Genomic DNA, 26,295 nt, shown 5'->3' with positions numbered 1-26,295 from the left:
AATATGGTGGCGTGACTCAGGCCTGGTAGAACGTTTGGTCCCTAAACAACGCCAATACCATCAAGGCCCAGAGGACAAGGGCCCACAGCAAGACGGAGAAGGGAGCAGAACATGTGGAAGCTGAGTGGTGGGAAGAAGAAGGTATCCCGGCTCCACAGGAAGACCCAGTGATGCTAGAACCCAAGGGAGAAGGTAATGGGTATAGTAGGAGACCCGGGAGTAGACCATGGTGCCATATAGGGCGTCATCTCCTCCGTTTCAGTGGTTATGAACATCTAAGAGAAAATAAAGAAAGCATCGAGATTCATCTCCCTCGTCCCAGTTGTTCTGGATACCCTAAAGAAAGTGATGAGTACAAAGGGACTCGTCCTATTTATCTGAGTGGTTGCAAATACCTTCATTTTAGAAAGTGCAGAATACAAAGCGACTCGTCATACTCGTCCCAGTGGTTGTGAAGAAAGTGAAGAATACAAAGGGGCTTATCATACTGGTCCCAGTGGTTGTGAATACATTAAAGGGGGTGAAAGACAGTTCATTAAGTCCATTGAGTGGTTTAAGTATACCCAAAGACAGAAAGCCATCTAGAGACACTACAAGAATCCGAAAGGGATAAGGGTCAAAACCTTGGAACCCAAACCAAGGAATTCTATTTAAAGCATATGAGGCCAAGTAGAAAAGGTGGGGAAATCCCTTAGAAGAATTAAAGGATTTGATTCACATGGTTGCCAAGAACTATTTGAAAATATACTATTAAGGCTGGAAGAAGCATGTCCAGGAGAAGTGAGACATGCTCCCGGCCCCTTTCTTTCCTTTATTTAATTAGTGGTAGGGTGAGAATAGGATAGCTTTTTGACGGAGGACGGATCATTACTTTGGACTGCCATATTGACAAGGCCCATAGTTCGTTTTATGTTAGGTAGGGCAAACCTTTGTGATGGGACAGATAGTCCTTGTTATTATTATTTTAATAAAAAAGAATTGCAAGAATGCCACTATTTGGTCCGCCTCCTTCTGGCCTACCAAAGCATCAAGCTTAATGTGCATTGTGTATTTGGTTATTACAGCATATAACCCTTTTTGTCACAGACATACAAGTCAGATCTAAAGTTATGTGCTCATACCTATGTCCCCAAAAATTATCTTTGATTTTATGTAAAGCAGGCTGGAGCTCTCATTGGTGCTATATGTCACCTTCCCGTTTATTATAGGAGTAATACAAAAGAGTACAAGATGAGACAGTCCATTATTACTGATAACCTCTCAGAAAAGCACAGTAAGAGGATTGTAACCTTCTTAAGTCTATGCTTTATATTGGAAGTGATCACTTGAAATAAACATTGTAGAATTTGAAAAATAGCTGGTTTACAATAGTACATTTATATGTATTTTTAAATCGCTGCTTTTTCACAATAATACACGCACACATACCACGTTATTTAACTTGCCTAGAAACCGACTGAATGAGATGGATAAAGAGAGCCAAGCTAGAGTACGATTCGCCAGGTACGGTTAGTTGTAGTATAAGCTCCCAAACCAAATGGAGCCAGGCACTACACAACATGTGGCCTTGGACAAGTCACATTAATGCGACCCAGGCCATTTAATAAAGTCCATAAGCTTTGTGCCTATTCCAACTGCATTTGTACAAACCCAACCAGTATGTACGCATTCATACCCACAGAAAACACAGAGGGTCCGTATTCATCTGAAGGATTCCCATCGCAATAGACAAGTCCACCCTCTGGCCTGATCATACTATCATCAGGTGAGCTTACAATCATACATTACATCCATTGACCATAGTTAAGAAGCCAGAAGCTGAACTTCAATATCACAATAAATGGGACAAACCACGCATGAAAAGCTAGAAGCATGTATTACTCAAACTAGAGCGGAAATGGCAAGCATCACTATTCACTAGTAGATAATACCCTGGCACAATTACATTGCCCTAAACACCTTTGCTGCTGAAATAAGGACTGCAACTTAGATGCATACTGCATTAGCTAGCACTAGATCTCAAATATAAACCAGAGTTAGGCAATTAGAAACCCCAAATCAGAGGCAACCCCTCGGAAATCAATAGAACAAATAACGAACAACATTGTAAAACAGAAACGTGATCTTTCTCAAGAAATGTCCATGCAAACAAAAGCATGCGGTTACAATTTAACATTTTTAAAAGCCTAATCACACCAACGACGTTTGGACAGAGAAACGTGCTGATAGAATACTCTTCCATCATAATTGTCGTTTCACTTGGAGACGAGATGGCCTTACAAATGCGCAACCCCCAAAATCGACCTTTTAGGCCTCTGTTGCATCTCTGATGTAGTGCTGCTTAGTATATTCATTCCCCCAACTCTAGGACACCCCTACCACAGAACCTCGAGCTTCCCTACTTCCGAGCCCTGCTATTGCAAAGCCTACCTACCAAAGAGCCCCCAATTCCACAGCACCCCTTACACCAGCGCCTTACCAATTGAGCCACTATTCACCAATGCCACCATGCATCCTGCCTCAGACCGCAACTGTGCACCCCGTATTTCTCCTCCATTATTGAAAGTAATTAAGGAGATTATGCATAAAGCCACCAATGAGTCTACGGTATGTAGCACTATCATGGACACACATGATCTCTGGATCCACAGGCCAATTGCTAACCTTCTGCTAATTGCCAGAGTTATGGAGAAGGTATAGGCCACTAATTAAGCAGGAACATTAGGACTTCTAATACAACCTAGATCCATGCCAATCGGGGGTTTTGTCCCCATCACAGAATGGAAGCCTTCACCTCTCAGTCTTGGCATCCTGCTGGGCTTCATCGATAGCGTGAGGATGGCCCACTAATCATTGGGACTTTTGGCTTGATGCATCATGCAATACTACCAAGTAGGTTTGCCCAGTATCACCAGAGATGCACATCTGGTTCCATGTGATAATGTCACTGTAAAAAAGTCGCCCAGTATGCAATTTTTTCCCTGACCCCTAAAATTCTTTACCCAAATATTCTAGGAGGGGAATAATTATATATTACCTCCAATCCTAGAATATTTGGGGAAAGTGTTTGATTTTTCTGGAGGGTGCATTTTTAGGAAATGTTGCCACCTGGCAGCAATTTTCACCGCAACATTATCACTGGATACCGCGCAAGGTCCATTCCCAGGATCTTCCAGATGAAGCTGCCCTTTTCTTTTGAACAAAGAGTAGCCGTCCGTTCTCCATTTTCATCAACCTCCTCTCTAAGCTGTACTGTGCCACAAGGATGGTCATTGGTATGACTGTTTTCTATTTGAGCACTTGTTAGGCCTCCCAATTTTGGGATTGTTCCTCAGTCATATGCAGAGAGATTTGCAAAATGATGTCGAAGCAAATTATACAGGCCATTGGGTTTGTTCTGTAGGAGTTTTCAGGAATTAATTGTGTGGGCCTGGCTTCCGCTCATTGTGGACAAAATAAATCATCCTGTTTGGATGGAACTTTGGAGAAAATATGGATTTTCTTTGACCTCTTACCCTTATCTTTTGGATTCATTCCAGAGAGACTGCGCTCAGACAGGCATTGGGGAATTGCCCATTGTTGCCTGTTGCACGCGAGGGGAATAGGATGTGCACAGACACTCAGGCTAGAGACTATGTGAGGATGAGCAGCAAAGCCTTAACTGTCCAATTAAATGGTTGATTGGTGGGAAGAAGGTACTTCATAGGAAAAATGTTAAATGTAGGATTCAGCACATAGATTGACAAAGAGGAGCCATATGGAGTGCCAAATGGGGCCTGGGAATTTGAAAAGTCCTAGTTTCCCAGTGGCGAGAAAAGCAGAAATAACCTTTGGCTTCCGAGCAGGTTGGGTTTGGTCAGGTTTATTTAAGAGTCTGTCGTTGAAACTTTGATTAACAGAATGCAGTATCTCATCAGAGCCCTGGGGTGAAGGCAAAATGGATCTGGTGTGTGGGCTGCACCCTCGGCACTAGGTATAAGGGACATGGATAGTGGCAATTGATGGCGAGGAGGGCTTGCGAGAGAGAGAGAGAGCACATGCCTTCTTCTCACAGACCATCAGCTAACATCAGGAGAGTCTTCCATTCAGAGTACAGGAGCTAAGCGATGGTTTGACCAGCAAGAAGGTCGCAATGTCCGAAAGCCGACCTGACCAGTGACCTGGAGAGTTACCCTCAAACTTCTGAAGAAACCACAAAGGCCATGATTGCAGTCTAGTAAAAGGCTGCTCTGTCTGATGGAGATGCTTGCCATCTCTCTTTACTATTGAATCTACTTACATTGCCGCTAAGGGCAAGACAAGGTCCAAATGTCCATGACCCCGTTTTCATTGACTTAAGAGGACAGGTGCTTGAATGTCCTAAAGTGGTCCCATGCATCTTAGGACATCCTGTGAGACTGGTTCCCAGCAGGGAAGCCACTTAACCTTTTCATTTCCTGGTGGTGTATTTATTGCTCGATCACATCAGAATGGCATAAAAGTCCTGCCTGTACTGTTTTGTTGCATTTAAAAACAATGATATTTCATTTTATATCCTATGCTTGCCAAATGTCTTCCCAGAATGCAGGCGATGAGGATGTACTGTTGCTTCAGCTTCTTGTACTTGCTCTTTTCCTTCCACCCAACGAGCACTGCGGACTGTCACGATGCACCTAATTCACATTATTCTTTATATTAATAAATACGGTTTTCTCGCCATTGTCAAATGCATTTAGAGTATTGCCATACCCCTAATTAGTAGCATCTGCTTTCATGTTATTCGCTGATCAACCTTGAAAATCGCCTTTTTCATCGAAGGATGAGTTTAAAGTGTGTTTTATTGCCTGGAGATGTTTCTTTTTTATTAACCGCATTTGCCCTGGATGCGGGGTGAAGCCCTGTTCTCGCCCACATCTGAGCGCCTGCTGTGCTTTTTCTCGAAATCCAGTCCCCTGAAGCGCCTTTTGCTGTCACCCTACAGGAGAGCAAAGCGGCGATGAAAACACCATGCAGCTGCTGAAGCGCGCCCACGACTGCCGCAAGACCGCCGAGAACGCCGCCAAGGCCCTGCTCATGAAACTGGACGGCAGCTGCGGGGGCGCCTACGCCGTCACCGGCTGCAGCGTGCAGCCGTGGGAGAGCCTCTCCTCCAACAGCCACACCAGGTGAGCGCGGCTCGTCCGCCGGCTTGTGTTGCATCCTGTTTATTTATCCATCCATCCATCCATCTCCTCCTGTGGCCGCGCTAATCTCGAGTGACCTAATCCCCCCACCCCCCTTAAGAGACGAAGGTTAGTCCACTGGAGCAGGGTTTAACTGTGGATTTGTTACAAGTGGGCGATGCTGGACTTTAATCGCATGCCTAGATGGCGATCCCGTGCAATGTATTTCTCCGCCTCGCCGGCTCCTGCCTCTCACTCCACCCAGCCCGGACGCCAGGTGTCTGCTATTTGTAGTGATGCCGGGCTCGCACTCTGAAAATACATCTGGAATGTTCATGTTGCGTATTGTTTCACACGAGTTATGACTTATGCCACCTTGTTCAAAAACAAAGATTGGTTTTTATAGAGCTGGCAACACAGCAAATGGATTGTCTGCTTGTGACGCAGCTCAGCACTGAAAACAAATAGCAACCTCTCTGTCACCTACGGACTGGTGGTGTAGACGGTAGGCCGACAGATGTGCAACCTGAGGGTTCAGAGTGCGTTTTCTGTAACAGAAATATGGATTTGTAATTATTGGCGGTCTCCAGAGTCATGAACAATAAGGCGCTGCAATAAAAGCTTTTCAATCCACATGGGAGTCCACTTTATTTGAGTTAGCTGCTATAATGTCTAAAGACCCATCTTTAGACATTATAGCTTGTGATGCATTATAGAATCACAGTCTGCATGTTTCCTACGGGTATCCAGTGATTTTAACGATGAATATTCAGTGCAGATAATTTTCAGTGTAGAATATACAGTGATTAAAAAATCAGCGGGCAATTAAAAAACAACAACAATTCTAGGTGGTTTTGGGAAGGTGATATTGATTTAAGAGGTAGGGTTGGGAGTCAGCGGGAGCTGCACAGATAGTCCCTATGCATTTCATAAAAAAAGTAAAGAATTCTGCACTAAAAAGTCTGCAGTAAAATAATCTGTGGTAAAAACATATGGAACCTTCCTGAATGGGCATGTTATGTTCTGCTATAAGATATTCATTTTTTATACTCATACGTCCCCTTTCATTCATCCTTGTGGGTGTCCCCCAACATGAGGACAGTACCGGAACCTTTGGCAGCGAAAAATTTAGTGTAAGGTGCGGGGCGTGACCTTAGGCGTGAGAACTCCTCACCTCAGTCCCTTTTTCTGCACGGACGGTGTTGGGCCTGGCATCCACTGCAGAGATATTTTTTAGCTTTCTGCTTGCTCCAAGTTTGTTTTTGTTTTTTTTTCAATACTTATTCCACTTCCCTTCGGTGCCTCACCTCCCCAGCGCATGCCAGCCGCAGGAGGATTCATGATATGTGCCTCTTGCAATCCCTCGTTCTTGGCCTCGGACCCCCATACACTCTGTTTTGAATTTTTGGGGCCCGACCACAGCTGGAACTCATCTGCGGCCTGCAGCGCTCTGTGTCAGCGGGCATTGAAGAATCGATTGCCGTGGTGAAGGGAGATCTTCCACACTTCTCCCCCTCTCCACCTTAAGGACTTTGTCTCTGGGACCTCTCATCAAGACAAGGTAGGACCTCTTTGGAGCACGGCTCCACAGCACAGAGACTCCTTCCCCGGGGTTCCCACGGATCAGGGTTCCTCACATTCAGGTTCTTACAGGCCCGAGGTCTCTAAATCTACTGGCTCCCAAGCAGAGCGGCCCGGGGGCTCTTCCGGGCTGTCCGGGGACAGACCTGAGACCTTCCAGGCTACCGGCTCCCAAGCTGAGCAGTCCAGGGGTCCTACCAGGTTGTCCTCGGACGGACGATCAGGTTCGTCCTCGTCTTCTAGCACAGGGGGTAAGAGATAGTCGAATGCCACATCAAAGAGTCATTCCTTGGCTAGTTCCAGCACGGCTACCGGCACAGATGTTGAGGGCTCCCTGTCTACCAGAGCTCGCTCTGAGGCCATCATCCAGGGAGTTTCAACCACTGACTATCCGGCTGAGGGCTCAGCCCCTACCAGAGGGCTCTCTAATGTTGACCTCTCTTTTTCAGGCGCAAGACTCAAGCTGTATCCTCTCATGTATGAGGCCTCTCCTGGCTTTAGGGCCTTTCGCACCCTCCCACACAGGGCACGGCGCAAGGCTTCAAAATGGCAGAGAGGCACGTGGCGGTGCCTGCAAGGCAGGCGGCCATCTTGGATCCAGCTGAGGGTCCGCCAGTGCTTTAACCCTTCGAGTGTGCTTTGCAGGACGATGCCAGCCCAATTCCTTCTCGCTGCGGCAGCAGATACTACAGTGCAGGGTTTTGGTCCCCGCAGGGGTAACTTTACCCATCACAACCCTGCAGCCACATGCACAACGTGCCTCAGTGCTTTGACCAGGAGCAGAGGCACAGCGCCCCGGAGGGCCTGGCGGCTAGTGAGGACCGCCTCTTTGAATAGCTTCCTCTTCCTCATTCGTTCCCCTCAGATTAAGGGGCTCCTAAAGACAATGTGAGGGAGGTTATCTCTCGAGTGGCACCGCCTCGGCCCCCTCCCCTGGGGACTCCTCCGGCTCTTCCGATGCCACTCCCTCCTCCGGTTCAGGCCCTACCAGTCATGCTGACCTCTCCACCGTCTCCTGTACCACCAACGCCTCTCCCTCAAAAGCCGTTGGATTTGGCTGCAGCTCCGGACCTGGTGGGTCCCTGCCAGCACCTGTGTCCCAGGGCCCGAATTCCCAATGGCCTGTGAAAGAGGGAGCGATAACGAGCATGACGATGTCGCCCAGGACGATGAGCCCTCGGCATCCGATCAGGCCTTTCATGACCACCTCGAGGGCCTGGCGGAGTTCTTGGGGGTCCCTCTTCCTGAGGGAGCCCCCCCAAGGAGTCGGGTGTGCTTGCAGTGGACTTGGGGAACTGCACCATGACCCGGTCTGGCATTCCACTGCAGAAAGAGGTGCTGCAGGTGGTGCGGAAGGTCTTGGAGAAGCCCAGGGCCAACGCCCAGATGAACAAGAAGTTGGACAACAGGTTTAGGTTGACGGACGGGGAGCCAATACTCCTCGCCTCCCACCCGCAGCCCCATTCGTCTTTGGCAGCCGCAGCCTCCTTCTCCAGCATGGGGCCTGACATGGATTCACATGCTCATGAATATTCCCCGTTGTCATGCTGGGAATCCTCGGTAAAAAAAAAATAGTTTCACTTTCACTTTAAAACTGTATTTCTCCTCTAAACCAATCACTGTCCTCTGGGTCATACTGCCCCATCCAATGACGGTCCTCTCCTTAAGCCCCGCCTCTGGCAGCCATTTTCAGATTTGTTCTGCACGCTTCAGTGTTTGGACTCCTCGAGTTGCTCTCTGCGCTATTTTGTACTTTTTCCAAGTTTTTTCGGCCAGAAACTGCAATCGGTTGGGTGCCATGTCTTAAAATCGCAGCACAAATGGCTGTGAATACAAAATATTGCGGCAAAATGCCATGTTTTTTTGCGCCACAATCATGTAAAGGATGCAGGGGACACCCCCGCAACCCCCAGACCTGTTATACCATTTAAGGGGAGCGGTGGACACCCCTGTAACGCCCGCTCCCCTTAAATGGTATAATGGGGTACACCTTTACAGGATCAAACCACAGGATTTTGCCACAATTTGATTACCTGATACCGATCGGTTGTCGATGAAGTTGCGCGCTCCTCAAGGGCGGTTGTTCATTGAAGTTTCTGGAAGGCTAAACTTGGGCCTACTTTGCGCCCTCCGACCATGATGGAGGAGAAAAAGGAGGGAAGGACCCTCTTCAGGCCCTGCACCCAGTACAGGCTACAGAACATCTTTGTGGAGGACAAACATCTAAAATGTCTATACTGCTTGCATCAAGACCACAATGAGGGTGCGAGGTATGCCTGGGCTTCTCGAAGAAGGCAAAGGAAGAGAGATATAGCAGGCTGGCGGCATGGCTCAAGTCGAGCAAGGCCTCTGACCTGTGCTCTGAGCAGGGTCATGCCTCACCCAGGACCGGCCGGTCCAAAGAGCGGTCTCCCTCTGGGAAGAGGTCAGTTCTTTGATGATGCCCCATCCGTGGGTGTCCATGATAAGGCCAAGAACCGCAAGTCTGATTCCACTTAGTTCACCTCTAATGCATGTCCCAGGTTGGATAGGCTGTGATAACCATCGCCGTCCGCCTACCTAGCCAGCCTGCCATCGAGCTCCTCCTCAAGGGCCAAGTCGTCCACCTCGGCCAAGTTATGGGACAAATTGAAAAAGCCAAGGCTGGAGGAAGAGAAGAAGGCAGCGCAGCCCAAGTAGGCTCAACCGGCGCAGCCAACGTCCTCCTCGACCACTTAGTCGACATCTTCTGTGACGACCACAGTGGTGGAAGGTGCCTATCCAATTAGGGTGGCTCCTATGGAACATAGGGTATCCCTGCCTCCAAAGCGCAACACAGCGGCCAAGGCAGCAGCAAAGGCTGCAAGCACCCCTGGGAGCTGGTGGGAAGACACCGGTCCAGTTCCTGGTTCACAAACCTCAGGGAGGAAAAAGGGGGGGGCGAGGAGGCCCCAAAAGAGCCCTGCAAGGTTTGCGTTCCACCAATGGACATCTCATCCTCGGATGACAAGAACCAATAGTCTGTCCATATGGTCCACAAGGACGGCAGCGGTGCAGGGCCTGGCACTTCACCGTTCCCGCCACAGCTGAGGGACATCCTGTCGACACTCCACACCCTAGTGACAGAGATCCAGCAGAGGTTGCCCCCAGCACTGGTACCTGTGGTGCCGCAGGCCCCTGATCAGCCTCCGGATAAGAGAAAGTGTCATCCGATGCCTCCACATCAGTCTCCTCCACCACGGCGGGCCCCAACTCCACCAGTGGACTCGGATACAGACACTGGTACGGAGACGACCACGGAAACTGACAAAGATGAGGACTTCGTCCTGGGAGACAACAAATCACTGCACCTGGACGCCCCTCATAAATTCTCTCCATCAGACGGGGTGGGATCATTCCACTCGATCTCCAGTGCCTACACGCTGTTCCAGCTGGTGCCTGAGGAAACCAAGGAGGAGGGCTTCTTGTATCGGCGACGAGAGTACAAGAGGAAGACGATCATGGCGGTACCCTTTTTGGTCGACATTTGGAAGGAAGGCTTGGCCCTCATGAAGAATCCTTGCATGGCTCCAGCCAAATGTGACAGGTTGGAGAAGAAATACAGGGTGCCAGACTCTGCGCCCAAGAGCTTGAGGTCACAACCGTCGCCGGACTTGTTAGTGTTGGCTGCCGCTCGGAAATGTTTGGCTAGCCCAGCTTCATCATCAGTCCCTCTCGGACAACGAGGGGAATAGTGTTGGGACGCCATGGGGAAGAGAGTCATATACACAGCGGCATCCACGATCAAGACAGCTAATGCTCTGGCTAGCTTGGCCCGAAATGACCGAGAGCTTTGGTATAAGCCAGGCCCGATCCTGGAATCCCCCCCACACCCCTGATGACAAGAAAATGGAAGCTGTCGACCCCTTTCAGGAAGAGGAGGTGGTGTCAGACCATTCCATTATGGTGGGAGTGGGCATCACCAACACAGGTGTCCGGCAGATGGGAAACAGAGTCTGCCTTCGTCGGCAGGGATGGTTGAAGGCCACAAACTTTCATCAGGAAATTCATGCGAAGCTGCTGGACATGCCCTTCAGCGAAAATCTGTTTGGCAAGGCGGTTGATGAATCCCTTCAAGCCGTAAGGATGGATACGTAGATGGCACGTTCCCTTGGCACTCTACAGCAGCATCGTCTTTTCGCTCCTCCGGGGGAAAATGGAGCAGATCATCCAAGGGATTCTCCACATCATACAGGCAACCTCCCCAATCCTGCAGGCAGGAAGCCTACTGGGGTCGCTCCCAGGCCTACGGTAGCAGAGGTCAGCGTCGCCGGCTCCCAAGCAAACCTGAACTGGCCTAGAAGTCAGGCCCCAACTCATACACCATGGTGGGTGGTCGTCTGACGAGGTTCATCTGCGAGTGAAAGAAGATCACCACAGACAGATGGGTGCTGGACGCTCTTGCCCAGGGACACACCTTGGAGTTCCAACGCAGGTGCCCTCGTATTCCACCGGTTCCCAGTCAGGAGCAGCACACCCCTCGGCTCCTGGAAGAAGTGCGAACCATGTTATGGAAAGGGGCGATAGAGCTAGGTCCCCAATGGCTCTGGGGTTCCGGAGTCTATTCCAGATACTTTCTGGTCAGAAAGAAGTAATGGGGGTGGAGACCCATCCTGGACCTGCGTCATCTGAACAAGTACCTGAAGTCCCAAAAGTTCAGGATGGTCGCTTTGCAGCACGTGCTCGGCCAACAGGCAAAGGGGATTTCTGACAGGAAACATAGAAAGTTCCTACATATACCCATACCTGAACGATTGGCTGATACGTGCCAGCTCCTGGGAACTGGCCGACGAGCACACGAAGGAGACCGTCTGGCTACTGACAGAGCTGGGGTTGTCCGTAACCCATCTGAAGTCCTGCTTAACGCCATTGCAGAACGTGCTGTTCCTCGACACCAGACACAGCACGGTGACCTGCCTGGCGTCACCCTCAGAGGAGAGGCTAGCAGCTATTCAAAGGAAGGTGCAGCGACTGTCGTCTGTGAAGACTGGCACGGTTCGGGCCATCAAGTTGTTGCTGGGCATGATGTTGTCCTGCATCTACCTCGTCCGTCTCTGCAGGTTGCATATGCGACGCACACAGGAATTCTTGGCGCACGTTGGATACAAGTGTCCGGGAGATTTGAGGACAAGATCCCTCTCAACGAGGAGTCCCGACGGACGATAAGAGTGGCGGGGAGTGCATTCCCACATAGCCCAGGGGATGGGATTTCAAACCCTGTCATACCAGTAGATGATCACCACGGATGACTCTCTTGACTGTTGGGGGGCTCACACCAGACGTCTATACGCCAGAGATCTCTGGCTTCCAGATGAGAAGGATCTGCACATCAACATCCTGGAGCTACGGGCAGTGTTCTGGGCCCTCAAATCTTTCCTACCATCTCTGAAGGGCCTTTGAAGGGCAAAGTGGTGAGTATCTTCACGGACAGCACCACCACCATGTACTATATCAGGAAGCAAGGGGGCACTTGATCTCCAGAGCTCTCCCAAGGAAGCTCAGGACTTGTGGCACTGGGCCATCAGACGGGATGTTCCTCATCCCTCTCCACCTGGCAGGCGTCAAGAACACCATTGCAGACTTCCTCAGCAGGGAACTGCGCTCTTGCCATGAGTGGGAACTTCATCAGGATCAGGAGGGGACCGCCTGGTACTTCCGGAACTACTCACCACAGAGTTCGGCACAATCCTTCATCATGACCCAGGATCCCTGAACCCGAAACCTTAGTCGCCGGCGGAGAAGACCTTGCATTCACTGGATGTTTCTCGTGCCTTGAAGTTCTCAGTGGCACGCACAGAGTTTTCTGAAGACTTCTCAATTGTTTGTGAACTTTGGACCTGTGAATAATGGGAAAGCATTGTCCAAGGCTTCCATTTCAAGATGGCTTTCGGGCTACAACATGCACTGTCATCGGCTGGCTAACCGGCCTCTACCGGGCTGCCAAGAGCCCACTCCACCTGAGCGATCGCTGCAACAACGGCTTTCCTTTCTGGTGTACCCTTGCTCGACAGCTGCAGGGCTGCTACGTGGAGGTCCACGCATACCTTCACAAGGTTCTACTGCACCAACGGGGATTCTATGGCGTAGTCAAGAGTCGGCCAGGTAGTGCTACGCAACCGGTTTGCTTGAGGTGAGTCTGTTCCAGGGATAAGTGTTGATTACTTCTGTTGAGCCTTGCCACCTCCCGTGGTTGTGTAATGTGTACTGCTGTGTATTCGTTATTCATGAGCATGTAAATCCATGCCAGACCCCATGCTGGAGAAGGTTTAAGTTACCTATCTGTAACTATTGTTCTCCAGCATGGGTCTGGCATGGTTTCACATGCAAAACCTCCCTCCGGCCCCTCTGCGACCCTTCTTGGTCATACTGCCACTTTACATTCTTTGCAAATCTGAAGATGGCTGCCAGAGGCTGGGCTTAGGGAGAGGACTGTCATTTGATGGGGCAGTATGACCCAGAGCACAGTGATTGGTTTAGAGGAGGAATATAGTTTTAAAGTGAAACTGAAACTGTTGGTTCTTTTACAGGGGATTCCCAGCCTGACGGCAGGGAATATTCATGAGCATGTGCATCCAGCCAGACCCATGCTGGAGAAAAATAGTTACAGGTAAGTAACTTTAACCTTATATTCTAAACCATTGTCTTCGTTGTCTTCCTCTACTGGAGGAGTCCTTGGGAAAGTGCTGTTACTCCATCTCAGGACTGCATCTGCGGCAGGCCAACGCAGATGACCTCTTGGCTGCTGCTAACCAAAAGCTGTGGCGGGAGCTCAGGGAATTTCTGCCTGACCTCCCTTTGGACAAACAAGCCTCCTTCAAGGCTGGCTTGGCAGATGCCCGGGCCATTGCGCAGAAACTTATGGAGTCTTCTGCCTCCCACATTGACGCAGCCAGCCGAGGGCTGTGTCTTGGTGTCCAGATGAGGACAACGGTCTGGATGCATCCCACCCAGTTTTCATCTGATGTGCAGAAGCATATCCGAGATTTGCCCTTTTGAGGGCATGGACCTTTTTTATTCATCCACTGATGACGAATTGACGAAAAATAAAACCTCCACTCAAACTGCCAAGTCCATGGCCATCCTGACAAAGCCTGGTCAGAAATCCTTCCCTCAAGCTCGGGATAGGACCGGGTTCAAACCCTGAACCTTTTCCGGCATCAAGGATTTCAGAGTCTGCGGTACGCGGAGGCCTGACAGGTCGCCCTGAGACAACAGAAGGAAGTAGCAGAGGACATCACATGGGTTTTTCCCGCTCCCCTTTCTCCGACGCCAAGAAGCAGTGACGTTGGGGAACACAGCTGGCTTGGGGGGGTGGGCATTTGGCTCTGTTCCAGAACTCCTGGAAGCATCTTTTCAGCAACCCGTGGATCCTATCAGTACTCAGCCTTCCTTTTCCTCTGCCTCTACCAGCCTCTCCTCCTCTTTGTCAGTTCGGGTCCCCGGCTCTTTTACGGGAGGTCCTTTCACGCTTGGAGATGCAGGCGATAGAACCAGTTAATCTTGTAGACGGGGGGGCTTGGGTTACTATTCCAGGATTTTTTGCGATACCCAAGAACAACAAGGCTGGCCTTGGGGTATTCCTGGACCTGTCATTTCTAAATCTGTCTATACTGCTGGAACGCTTCAAGATGATTACTCATGCGCACGTAGCCAAGTCTCTGTGTGCAGGGGACTGGATGTGTTCCCTGGACCTCAAAGACGGGTACCTGCATGTACCTATATAATAACCGCATCAGAAGTTTCTGTGGTTCACGATTATGTCATTCCACTTCCAGTACAAAGTGCTGCCCTTAGGCCTGAACTCAGCCCCTCGTGTCTTTGTAAAGCTGATGAATGCAGTGGCGGCCTTCTCCACTTGGAGGGCCATCATCTATACCCTTATCTGGTTGTGAGGGTGGGGCTACCCGAAGGGGTGGTTCGCTCATGCCAGAGATTGGCGGATACCCTTTATCAGCTGGGTTTTTTCCTCAACCGGAGGAAGTCACAGTTATGTCTGTTTTAGGAACTGATCTAACTATGGGTTGGAACTCTACCGGTCAGCAGATGTTCCCCATGTCCGAGAGGCTTCTGTCCCTCTGCACGGCGGTGGGACACTTTCTGGCTTACTCACCACCTTGGCATGGTGATTCCAGCACATTCTGGGCCTGATGGCCTCCTGCGTGCTGACTGCTCAGCATGCCCGTCTCAAGATGAGCTGCCTCCAGCTCCACCTAGCGGTCAACTGGGATCAGGAGACAGAGTCAAGTCTGACAGGATCCCAATTCCACCACTCCTTTTGCCCGACCTTTGCTCGTGGCTGTTGGATGGCAATGTTTCAGTGGGAGCCCCCTTTACCCGACAGGAGCCTACCCTGGTGGTGGCGACGGACTCCGCTCTTTCAGGCTGGAGGGATATCTGTAGGGCTATACAATTCATAGTGTGATCCAGGACAGAAGCCCTCCTACATATCAATCTGCTTGAGCTCAGGGCAGTGGGCTTAACCCTCAAGGCGTTTTTGCCCCAAATCAGGGATGAGTCGGTTCTGGTCAGGATAGACAATTCTACTACAATGTTTTACCTGATCAAGCAGGGGGACACCGGTTCCCGCCTGCTCTGCATCGAGGCGGTTTCGATCTGGAAATGGGCCCTCACAGAGAGGATTTGGATTTCTGCAGTTCCATCCGCTGGGGGACTGCAATGCAGAAGCGGATCAGCTGAGTTGCTTGGGGTTCAACAGCTACGAGTGGGAGTTGCACAACAACTCCTTGTTGCCCCTGTTCCAGCATTAAGGATTTGCTGACCTGGACTTGTTCGCCTCTCCTCTGAATGCCAAGTGCCCCCAATTGGCCTCATGGGCCGTTCAGGGTTGCGGGCCACCAGGAGACGCCAGTCCAGATTTTCTGGCACTGCCGCAGGTGTTGTGTTCCCACCCGTGCCTCTGCTCCAGCAGACCCTTCGCAAGTTCCGGCCTTCCGTGGGCTGCAGCCTCATCCTGATTGCCCCCCACTGGCTTTTGAGACCCTGGTTTTTGGATCTGCTGCAGTTATGCTCCCAGGGCCCCTCCATCTTCTGATCGCCAGCAGGGGGTTCCTGATGCAGCAGGGTGGAGCAGTGGAGCATCCGGGCCCAGCCAAAGTGCCCTGGCGGCCTGGCTCCTGATCAGCTGAGGCTTCAGCATGCTCAATTTTCAGATGACAACTGTGACATCATTCAGCAAGCCAGGAGGCTCTTGAGTCAGTCCCAGTATAAAAGCAAATGGACTAGGTTCTGCCTTTGGGCTCACAACAAGGGTCTGGACCCTGTGACCTGTCCCTGGATGACGTAATGGCTTTTTCAGCGCATCAGGGTCGTTCTGGAGTTCAAGTGGATACTTGCTGCACCTATTTGGTGGCCATAGGGGCTTACAAGTATTCCCCCTGAGCATGTGTTTTCGGCAGCCAAACCGGTGGTTAAGGCACACCTTAAGGTGTTATCTAAGATTTTTCCTATGCTGCATAGGCCACACCCGACCTGGGACCTCGCTCTGGTTCTCGCAGCTTTGCAACGCAAGCCTTTTGAGCCGATGGCCACTGTGGATATCCGCTTGGTCACACTGAAGACAGTTATATTGGTGGCTCTCACCTCTGCGCGCAGGGTTAGTGAGCTGCTAGCGTTGTGTGCGTGGTAGCCCCTCACCACGCTGCACAATGACAAGGTCATCTTGCGCACTCACCCTAACTTCTTGCCCAAGGTGATCTCTCCGTTCCACCAGAATCAACAGATCTGCCTTCCGGTGTTCTTCCAAAACCCACAGTCTGTGGCAGAGAGGGCCCTAAATTCTTTGGACCTCAATAGGGTTCTCAAATTTTATCTCTCTCAGACGAAATCCTTCAGGAAGTCTGAGGCACTGTTTGTGACTTTTGGGGGCTCCCCCCATGGCTCTCGGGCATCCAAGGCTTCCATCGCCCATTGGATGGTCCAGGCAATTTCAGAGGCCTACACGGCCATGGCCAAACGTTTTCCTGAGGAGATTCATGCCCATGCGGTCAGAGCTAAGGCTACGGCCGTCACATTTCAGATACTTGCTTCTGGGATGTCATCAGACAGGCGGCCACTTGGGCTACTATATCAGCCTTCTGTAAACAATTTTCGCTGGACACCAGCTCCACGTGCGATGCCGAGTTTGGTCAGGCGGTTCTGGAGAACCTTTTCATTTCATCCTAGATATGAGGAAGGCTGACACAGCTCCACCCTATGTTCACGGGACGTATGAGTGATTAAAGTTACTCACTGTAGTGACTAGAGTACTCATAGTCCATGGTCCCCTTTCTTGTCTACGTCCCTCCCACCTCACCCCACTAGTATGACAATGGCTTATAGATAATATGACTAGCCAAGTATCTAAGCGTGGGATGTGTTCAAAGGGTACTGAGCTGAGGCACCGGGAGGACGGGGCCTCAGCGGTGTTCCCACGCCTGAGGCCACGCCCTCAAGCACTATACAAATTTTAAAGGGGAAGCTCATTTGTTTGCTGCCAAATTGGTACTGTCCCCATGTTTGGGGAAACCCACAAGGATGGAGAAAAGCGGACCATGGACTAGGAGTACTCTAGTCACTACAGTGAGTGACTTTAATTTGTTATTGCAGAGAGTGAAGTGCTTCGGTGTGAAACACTGTACGAAGGGGCATATTGGCAGCAGTAGCAATCTGATTGCTGGCTTCTTTACAAAAGGGATGACAAAGTATAATGAAGATACTGAAACTAGTTGGCGGCATGGAGGGACTTGGAACATTGAAAGTGGGCTATCCACACACTGAGAAATCCATATATACTGCGAGACTTACAATGAAACAAAAATGAATGTACTCAACCTTTATTGCTTCTGTGTTCCATCAGAATGACTTGGACCTCAGGTTCATGGACTTTTACACACGGATAGCAAAGAATGACTTAATATCGTAGAAGAGTACACAATCAAAATGTAGGTAGTTTGAGGTGTAAGGAAGGCATGGTACCAAACATTGAAGACAGACCCAAGTGATCTCAATTCAAGGGTGTTTATTGAACTTCAATGGGTTGGTTGAACGCCTATCTAAGGATGGGAGCAAGCTATGACCATTAAATAACGCAGTCCTATTCGACTCTGTCAAAATGAAAGGGCCTATACTTAATAAACCTATTGCCAATCCTTACTTCTAAATACAATAGGGTGTGGTACAACAATGTGTGCAACAAAGAAAAGTGTTCAAGAAATAATATGTCAGGATGGTTGAGCAGTTGGCTTCCCTTCGCCACGTTTTCAGCACGGGGCAAGATGGCATGTTCCAGCTAAGCACACACGTTTGACTTCTCTGTCACGAGGACACAGTTCAAAGCATAGATATCAGGGCCTTCTGCCAAAGTCTCTTTTCCAATAACAGTCTCTTACTGCAGAGGGCCTGTCGTAACAAACAAAGATCAAAGTTCCATTTCTATTAGGATCTTCATATGCACAAGTTCTCGCTTCCAGTATTCATCATGGGTCTCCCTCCTTCAGGCTTAGACCCCTTTGTACCACAATGTTTTAAGTTTAGTCTCACTCGTTTGGGCTCGGACCATGGATCTCCCTCGTTTGGGCTCAGATCCTCTTACTATCAAAATCGAAGACTTTCGAATGTGCCATGGGCTTTGCTTAAACCGTCGCAGGACCACTTCGATTTACTTCATAGAATATTCTCATCAATCTTTTGACTTTGTTTTCCCTTCGCGGGATACCTTACAAAGACCTTCGATTGAGCACATTCACGGTGCCGGACCACTCTGTTAACGGTATTGGATCTTTCCTTCTCAAGTTCAGACATTCATCAGCAGTTTAGCTTTACTCATGTCTTTCATCACACGAGTTTAACACTGTTGGTTCCAGCGCTCGTTATACAATAGTGCTGCTTGCAACCTTGACTTCAACACAGACCAGGCTTGCATTGGTCTCCGCAACTCACCTGCTGTGTTGATCTCTCTAATGCTTCTTTGTTCTTGGAGCCAAGGACGATACCCCGGCAGCTGCCGCTCCTCCCCACCTTGGTTGGTTATGCAGGAGGGCCTTCGGTATCTCCGACACGCAATGTTGGATTCTTCAGTCTGGTTTCCTGGCCTTATGCTTTCTGCTTCAAAGGTTTCTGGAAAGTAACAGTTGTTTGCCGAAACGGTCAAGAACATTTCCCTCCTTGCAAACCCTTCTTGGTTTCCCAGCCTTCTCCCCTCATTCAACTGCCAACTCGAAACTGCTGTTCCTCCGTGTGGTTTGCCTTGCTCAGAGTGTGCTCTCGTGCTCTGCCTTTTATCTGTGTGGGGAAGTCAGATGTGAGTGATTGTCAGTAATTGCCTGACTTCGCCCGACCATAGTAGCGGGACATGTCAGGTACACTCCTCGGGTGTGAGTCTGTTTTCTCCCAGAGCGAGCTGTCTGTGTGAAAGTGTTCGTGGAGGAAAAGGGGTGAGGGGTATAGTTTCCATATATTCTACCTTTTAGGATGGGTTAAAGGTGTTACAGGGAAGAGAGGGATACCGCGTCTCCCCATCCGGCGTCCCACTCCCCGAAGACCCCAAAATCCTCAATCCTGGTGGCAAGCCGGTCGAGGAGGATCCCATGGTTATTGGTATCAGATTCAGCTTTTAAGTCTAGTAAGATCCGTTACATTGCCGTAACCAAATCCCTCTGCTTTAATTAAACCTCTCTAATGCCCAGGATCATTGAGTCCGTCCCTCTTCATAGGCTGGAATCTGACTGAGTCATGTAACAATCCCTGGAACTCCAGCAGTTCTGACTCAAAGTATTATTGACTATGAATGTTTCTGCAAGCTTAGTTCCTGCTTTAATTCCCCTTGGATGAGACCTCCAATGTATTTTCTATTTCTGCAATTTATGACTTCATCTCTGGCAATAGAAATATGCCTTATCTGCAGAAGGATTGAGTTTTTTGGGTGATGGCAAACTATGATGACCTGTTGTCTAGCCTTGATGGGAAGTCTCTAAATCAATAAGGGTCTAATAACCTGGTATTTATAAAACAATTTTGTAAACCTGTAACATTTCAATGCACGTTCATAATTCAAAAATAAGACTTTGGATTCAATAAAACAAATTTATTGTTGACACCCTGTCATGATTCCTGCCCCTCATGTCCCCAGCCCTTCAAGATGTCAGGCTGGAGCCAGGCCACGCACACCTACATGGCCCTCAAGGGCCTCTCCATCCCTCTAAAGACCCACTTGGAGTCAGACTTGGCGCTTGTGGCACCAGACTCACTCACTCCCATAGGATAACATAGGAGATTGGACTTGTAGTGCATTGATGGGAACAAGATGGATGCCCCCGCATATTTCGGTTCCCAGAACTGCATGTGCGGTCTAGTCTTTTGGGTGTGGTTCAGTCCAGAGACACCTGGGATACCCAGAGACTATTTAAGCCACACCCAAGCTGAGAAACATGCTTTGCGTTTTCTGCACCTGCAGCGTGACACTCGCCGTGTTCGGATCAGTCTCCAGTAGGCCTGCATCTTTCTTCTGCGCTCAGCTCCTGCAAGAACACCGTTAGGAACAGCCTTACTTTGCGGCGCTTCTGCCCATCATTCATCGCTCCTTCTGTTCTGCTGGCATCTTCGGCGGTGTCATTCCCATCCCGGCACGCCGCTTCCTAAGGAAAAGGGAAAAGAACAGAAAAAAGGCATTAGTAAGCATTCTGCAAATCTTCGCTTATTTTTAAATACTGTACGAGCTTCAAACGCTTACCTGAATCCCAGCCGCTCTGGGGGAACTTCTCATCCATCTGCAAGAGGGAAAAGACACTCTAGGTTAGCGTGGAAACATCTAGAAGCGGCATACCGCGCTTACCCACCGCATTTGTTCTTCATAACCGGCATCCACGCTGAAAACGTTGCAGCACCTAAAAGACACAGAAAAAGAACTCAGTTCAATGCAAATACGAAAGGGGTATATCGTGCATCGCGTTCTCGCTCACCTTCAGTGCTACTCATCTCAGCAGCACGCCGCCATCCCTGGACGCCGGACATCATCTAAGGAAGGAAAGGAACGAAGTTAGAGAACTGTTCAAAAGACTCATTATACTACTCTCGCCAGTGAAGTAACTAGGCAGCAACGAGCCTGCATCAATCAACGCGCCCCTGCGCTGAAAGCAGGACGGAGAGCACACTATCCAAGAAAACAAGGTGAGCTGTGGATCAAAGGGAAGGGTTGGACCCCGGGGAATAAGGGGTTCAAGCACACAGAGACAATATGGAGTTAAACTCTACCAAACCTGTGTTTCAGGCCCAGTCGCCAGTCGAATAGCCTCCAGAGAAGGGTTGGAGGTCGTAAGAGGTCAGAACGGGCTGAGTGACGTCCCTGTGGATACCAGGTGAGCGTTACAGACCCATCGCGTTTTGAGAAACCATCTCTTCATCGGGGGTCTTGACAGCTATTTTTTACAAATAATAAAAAAAGATAATCTTATATAGATATATTCGAGATATTTCCACTAACAATCAACAAAAATAACAGTTGGTATAGTCCACAACACAGTACACAACAAGTTATTATGCATTCGTAAATACATATCTATCTAAAAATCTCCATGGTTCTAATAGCACCAATCCCCTGTGAGGTATAATCCAAAGGGCTGAATAATGTATATGTAGTGTGTTACATACCTGGTAACCAAAAAGTGATCAGACAATCAAGTATTTTGCTCTTTATAATTACCACATGTCAATGATGCAGGAAAAAGTTGGCAGATGCCTCACCTCTATTTACGCAAGCTCATGCACTTTAATTCTTCTAATGTAGTAATTGGGAAGTCGGAATCATCACCATTCAGTATTCTTACCCCTCAGTATGCCTTTATCCTGTAAACGGGATTTATTTCAAGAATGATAAAGAGCTCAATACATAGGGTCAAAATCCCTAAGCAAAGCAAATGTGGTCCTTAAATATTCCAATGAGGTACTCACCTAGCCGTTTTAGCTGTGATGCTACGAGTTGAGTAAGGATGACTGGGCAGGATATGATACATTTTAAAGATCAGGATAGACCCACTGTCTGTCTGTGGATTAAAAGGTTACTATTCTGTTGTAAACACCTCTTACAGACATGTGCACTCTAAACAGGTTTAAGATATTACAAAATAGTATTTCACAGATATGTTGTCTATCTACTCACCTCCTCAGAGGTGTATTGGCTATTTGTTTGTTGCTGGCTCCAGATTGGGATTTCAATAATCTTCCCCTATGCTGCCAAAATACTAGTACAGATATATCAATTAGAGGGTGCAGATATATGTTAGGGAGTTCTCTCTAAAGGGATACATGCTTCCCAACAGCTTTACTTTCAAAAATAGTTATCTTTACCGTAAGCATAGAGCATAAGATGCTCGATAACAGTAGATCCTTGTTTCCATGCCTTTTCACATCTGCCCAACAGGTTTGGAAAACAAAATGGCCGCTATAAATGGCGTATATGATTGACGTGATGATGTCATACCGTAGTGACGGCATAGATGTCATTAATGTAAACGGACCGGCCACTTTTAAACAATCGCAGGACCCAGTCAGGAATAAGTAATTTAGCGTAATGTGCCTATACATGCACATCTCAAGATCAAGTGATATTCATGTTTTGAAGTGTGAGACGGTAATCAACAGTAATGGGGGATACAAATGATGTACTGTTAAAAGGAAAAAAGATAATAAAATGCTTCTGTTATAGTAGTAAAGGGGTGCAAGCAATCTCGAGCAAACGTTCCCTTGGTGGTTCGTGTTAGAATGTGGTTATACTTATGATCCATATCTTCTATAGCTGATGTACTCTGCTGATCCCATTCTACTAGCAACCATCAAAGGTGTATTTCGATTAGAGGGCAGTAGAGTAGCTCATGATGTCAAATGGCTTAAATGAGCCAGGAATACCTGATAACTATGAACCTTGACCAATCATATGTCATAGCTTGGTCTATTGTAAAGTCAGTACTAGTAGTACAGATAAATCATGGGATATATAGTGTGTTGTTAGATTTAAAACACTGTGGTATAAAAAATGGTCTCCCTCAATAAACCTGTCAGGGTATTGTGGTGGGTTGGGGGATAACCAGATGTCCAGCTAGGAGATGCCTCTTAGTATATTGGTCACTGGGTTCAAATTGCACAATGATTACAACTACTAGTGTGCTTGTTATCTCATCCCTCACTTGGGCGTACATTCTAATCCCCAAATGGAATTCAAATTCAATTGTACAACATCATCCACATAATATAATCACATGTATCTACCGCCTTAGAGTTTACAATCTAATAGTCTTTCTTTCTACTAGGATGTTGCAAATGTATCAGATGAGAATATCGAAGTGTGTTGATATTACAATAGTTTGAAACCACATATAGATAATCGTGATTAGATGTTCCTCACAAGTTATAAATGATGATCAATGTCATAATGACCAGTCCCCTCTAGTTGATCACTTAAGATAGCCTGTCTCTTATGTGAGAGTTTTAAAGGTAAGGTCCTAGATAAAACTCTTCATTCATTCCCAGGGGGGCTCTTGCATCCAAGTAAATCCAGTGCAACTCCTGCTGTGCCCGGTTTTTTGCCAAATCGCCTCCTCTTGGGAGGGGATGTACTACCTCCAAAATCACACATCTCATTTGAGCTGTCATGTGGCGGTTGTCCCAAAAACGTCTGTATACCATTGATTTGACATTTGCCGTTCTAATGTTGGACTTTTGTTCAGTCCACCTATCCTTAGCTTTACGTATAGTTTGTCCTACATAATATTTCCTAAAAGGGCATCTTAATGCATAGATAACATTTTTACTATTGCACGTGGTAAAATCATGTAATTTGATCTTATTGCCAGTATTAGCGTGTCTAATTTGGTCCCCTTTAATAATGCTGGAACAATGCAGACAATAGGAAATGTACCTGATTTAGGTTTTTGAAGCAATATCTGCAAGTTTTCTTTTTAATCTTTATGCCCTGACCAGTGTGTCCCTCAGGTTTCTACCCCTTTTTTACACCATCATAGGCATACGTGGGTCTGGAAACAGGCGATGTAGTGTGGGTTTTAATCTTAGGAGATTCCCATTTTTCTTCATCACTCTGCTGAACTGGTTACTTTGCGCTGAAAAGTGTTGGGTATATATCATTATAGTGTTATATTTCCTAAGGCCTGGTTTAAGGAGATCCTCTCTTCTGTGTTACTCTGTCCTTCCGGCTGCCTTCTCAAGGATGTCAGCAGGGTATCCTTGGTCCTTAAACCTCTGTGACATGTCATATTCCCTCTGTAGGGTGTCTGTTTTAAACTATCCTTTTCAGTCTTAAAAACTGATTATGTGGCAGGCTTTCTTTCAGATGTTTAGGGTGGAATCTGTTAAAGTGCAGTGTATTATTGTCATCTGTGGGCTTCCTATATATACTGGTAAGCAATTCTCCTCCTGTATAGGTGGCCAGAACATCTAAAAAAGTATACTTGGTTCCTCGATTTCCAGGGTAAATTTGATGTTCTCATGACAGCCATTCAAGTATTCCAAACATTGAATTAGTTCCGGCCTGGTACCTTTCCAAATAGCAAACACATCATCTATATATCTTCTCCAGAACATGATTATAGATGACCAAGGTTGACTCTCTAGGATGTCATTTTTCTCGAAGTTGAACATAAATATGTTTGCATATGTGGGTGCCACTGAGGAACCCATTGATGTCTCTGATATCTGCAAGTAGAATTTTCCATCATATCTGAAATAGTTGTTATAAAGAATTAGATTAACGAGTTCCATAGCAAAGATCCTATGGATCTGAACATCCTCATGTTCTAGAAGAAACTATTCCATAGCTTCAATTCCTTCACTATGGGAGATAGAACTGTACAGACTACTGAAATCTAAGGAAAAAAGATGAGATCAGGGTCTTTGAGATGTAATTCACTCAACAGTTGTAAAAAAAAAAAAGTGGGACGTATCCTTAAGATATGTAGAACTCTGTTGGACTAACGGTTGTAAGTCTGTGCCCAGTAGATTGTCAGTGGATCAAATACACTCTAATTCCATGCCACTATGGGGTGGAATGGTGGATTAGTCGAGTTTTTGTGCAATTTTGGGAGTGCATTGAATACCGGTACCCCTGGGTATTTTTTAACTAAGAAGTCTGCTGTCCGAGGAGTTATCCATTCAGACTCACTAGCTTTGTGGACCGTCTGTTCAATCAGGGCTCTAATGGTGTTTGTCGGGTCTTGGATATGTCCTGTGGTCCTGTAATAGTCCCAGGCAGCCCCGATGGTAAAGTTGAGTATCCATTATCACCAAGGCTCCCCCTTTGTCTGCTGGATATATGACTATAGATGTGTCCTCTCCCAGTTCTTCGAGAAGCTGTACATAGTGTGGTCTAATATTACCAGGTTGGTGTGGGCTATAATTCATTTTCTTGAGGTCCGTTGTGGTTTTCAGCCTGAACATTTCTATCACTGGGTGATTGACCTAGGGATGGAATAAACTTTTATATTGAATTTCTAAATAGTCAAAGGTCATTCTTCCTTCTTGCACGTCGGGTAATTTCTCAAAGAATACTCAATTTTTATAATCAGCTTAAATAGGTTGACCTCCTCTTCGAAATGAGCGCTGTTGTTAATAGGGATGAATGATAAGCCTAGCTTAGGTGTGTCCATCTGTGTCTTACTCTGGTGTTTAGATGAGATGTTCATAACTATGGACTCTGTCACTTGTTCCTTGCCCTTCGCTTTTTTTGCTCTCTTCTGGTGTTCCTCTGTCTAAAAATGAAGCCGGTACTGGGGTTGGTGATGCACGTACTGGTACTTGGTTGTGTCTGGGGTGTTACCTCCACTTGTGTGACAATGGTGTTAATCGTTTTGGTGATGTTAACCCCTCCCCACTTGTGATGTCACTACTGTCTGTGTTCACAGATGTTGGGGGCTGCCTTGGTTGTTTGAACAGAATTTGCCAGTTGATATAGAAATACTACCAGGTATGAACTGTCTGTGGCATAATCAAGGGTGTCCCTTCAGAATGTCCTTATCTTACGCTGTTCTATGTCCTTACGGTAAGAATCTAATTTACAGTTGGTATCTTCTAGGATCTTGTTTAAGTCTAACCTTGACTGATAAAGTGATCAGTTGTTCTTTAATCTCATGTATTTCTTGATGTCTTTTGGTCAAGGATTTTGAAAGTTCCTCTATGGTGAGCAGAATCCAGTCAAGTGAACACTTATTAAACATTTGTTCCCACCTCTTTGACGTACTACCGATTTTCCTTGCAGAGGGTCGGACAAAGATAAAAACACTAGGTCCCCTTGGTAACCTCTGTGCTCTAAGATACTGGGCCAGTGTGGCTCTGTGGAGGTTTTGGGAAATCTTTCCTAATTAATCTCTCTAGTTTGGTGATAACTCTATCAGGGTTCTCCTCAGGGCTTGTATCTTGATCTATGTCAGTAATGAGCACCAAAATACGGCTTGCTTCATCCTCACTAATGGCTAATGTAGTGGCAGATTTTGTAGTCGAAGAACAGATTTTTGAGAACTACATGTTACAGGGTGCTAACGTGTCTATTGTGCCAACC

General features: G+C 47.7%; 1 protein-coding gene across 5 annotated transcripts in view; it reads left to right on the top strand.

Moving 5' to 3' along the window:
• The window catches only part of MCC (MCC regulator of WNT signaling pathway), a 2,118,336-nt gene that overhangs the window by 1,683,306 nt on the left and 408,735 nt on the right, over nt 1–26,295 (top strand). For all 5 annotated transcript variants that reach the window (XM_069625509.1, XM_069625508.1, XM_069625511.1 and 2 more), the window contains one exon: nt 4,961–5,144. In XM_069625509.1, the coding sequence (XP_069481610.1) occupies nt 4,961–5,144 (184 nt within the window). The remainder of the gene's footprint in view (nt 1–4,960; nt 5,145–26,295) is intronic.

The sequence above is a fragment of the Ambystoma mexicanum genome, chromosome 6p (assembly GCF_040938575.1).
Source record: "Ambystoma mexicanum isolate Mex_15411 chromosome 6p, UKY_AmexF1_1, whole genome shotgun sequence".
Lineage (NCBI taxonomy): Eukaryota > Metazoa > Chordata > Amphibia > Caudata > Ambystomatidae > Ambystoma > Ambystoma mexicanum.
Note: the sequence above shows the minus strand (reverse complement) of the source record. Positions and strands in the feature narration are given on the sequence as shown.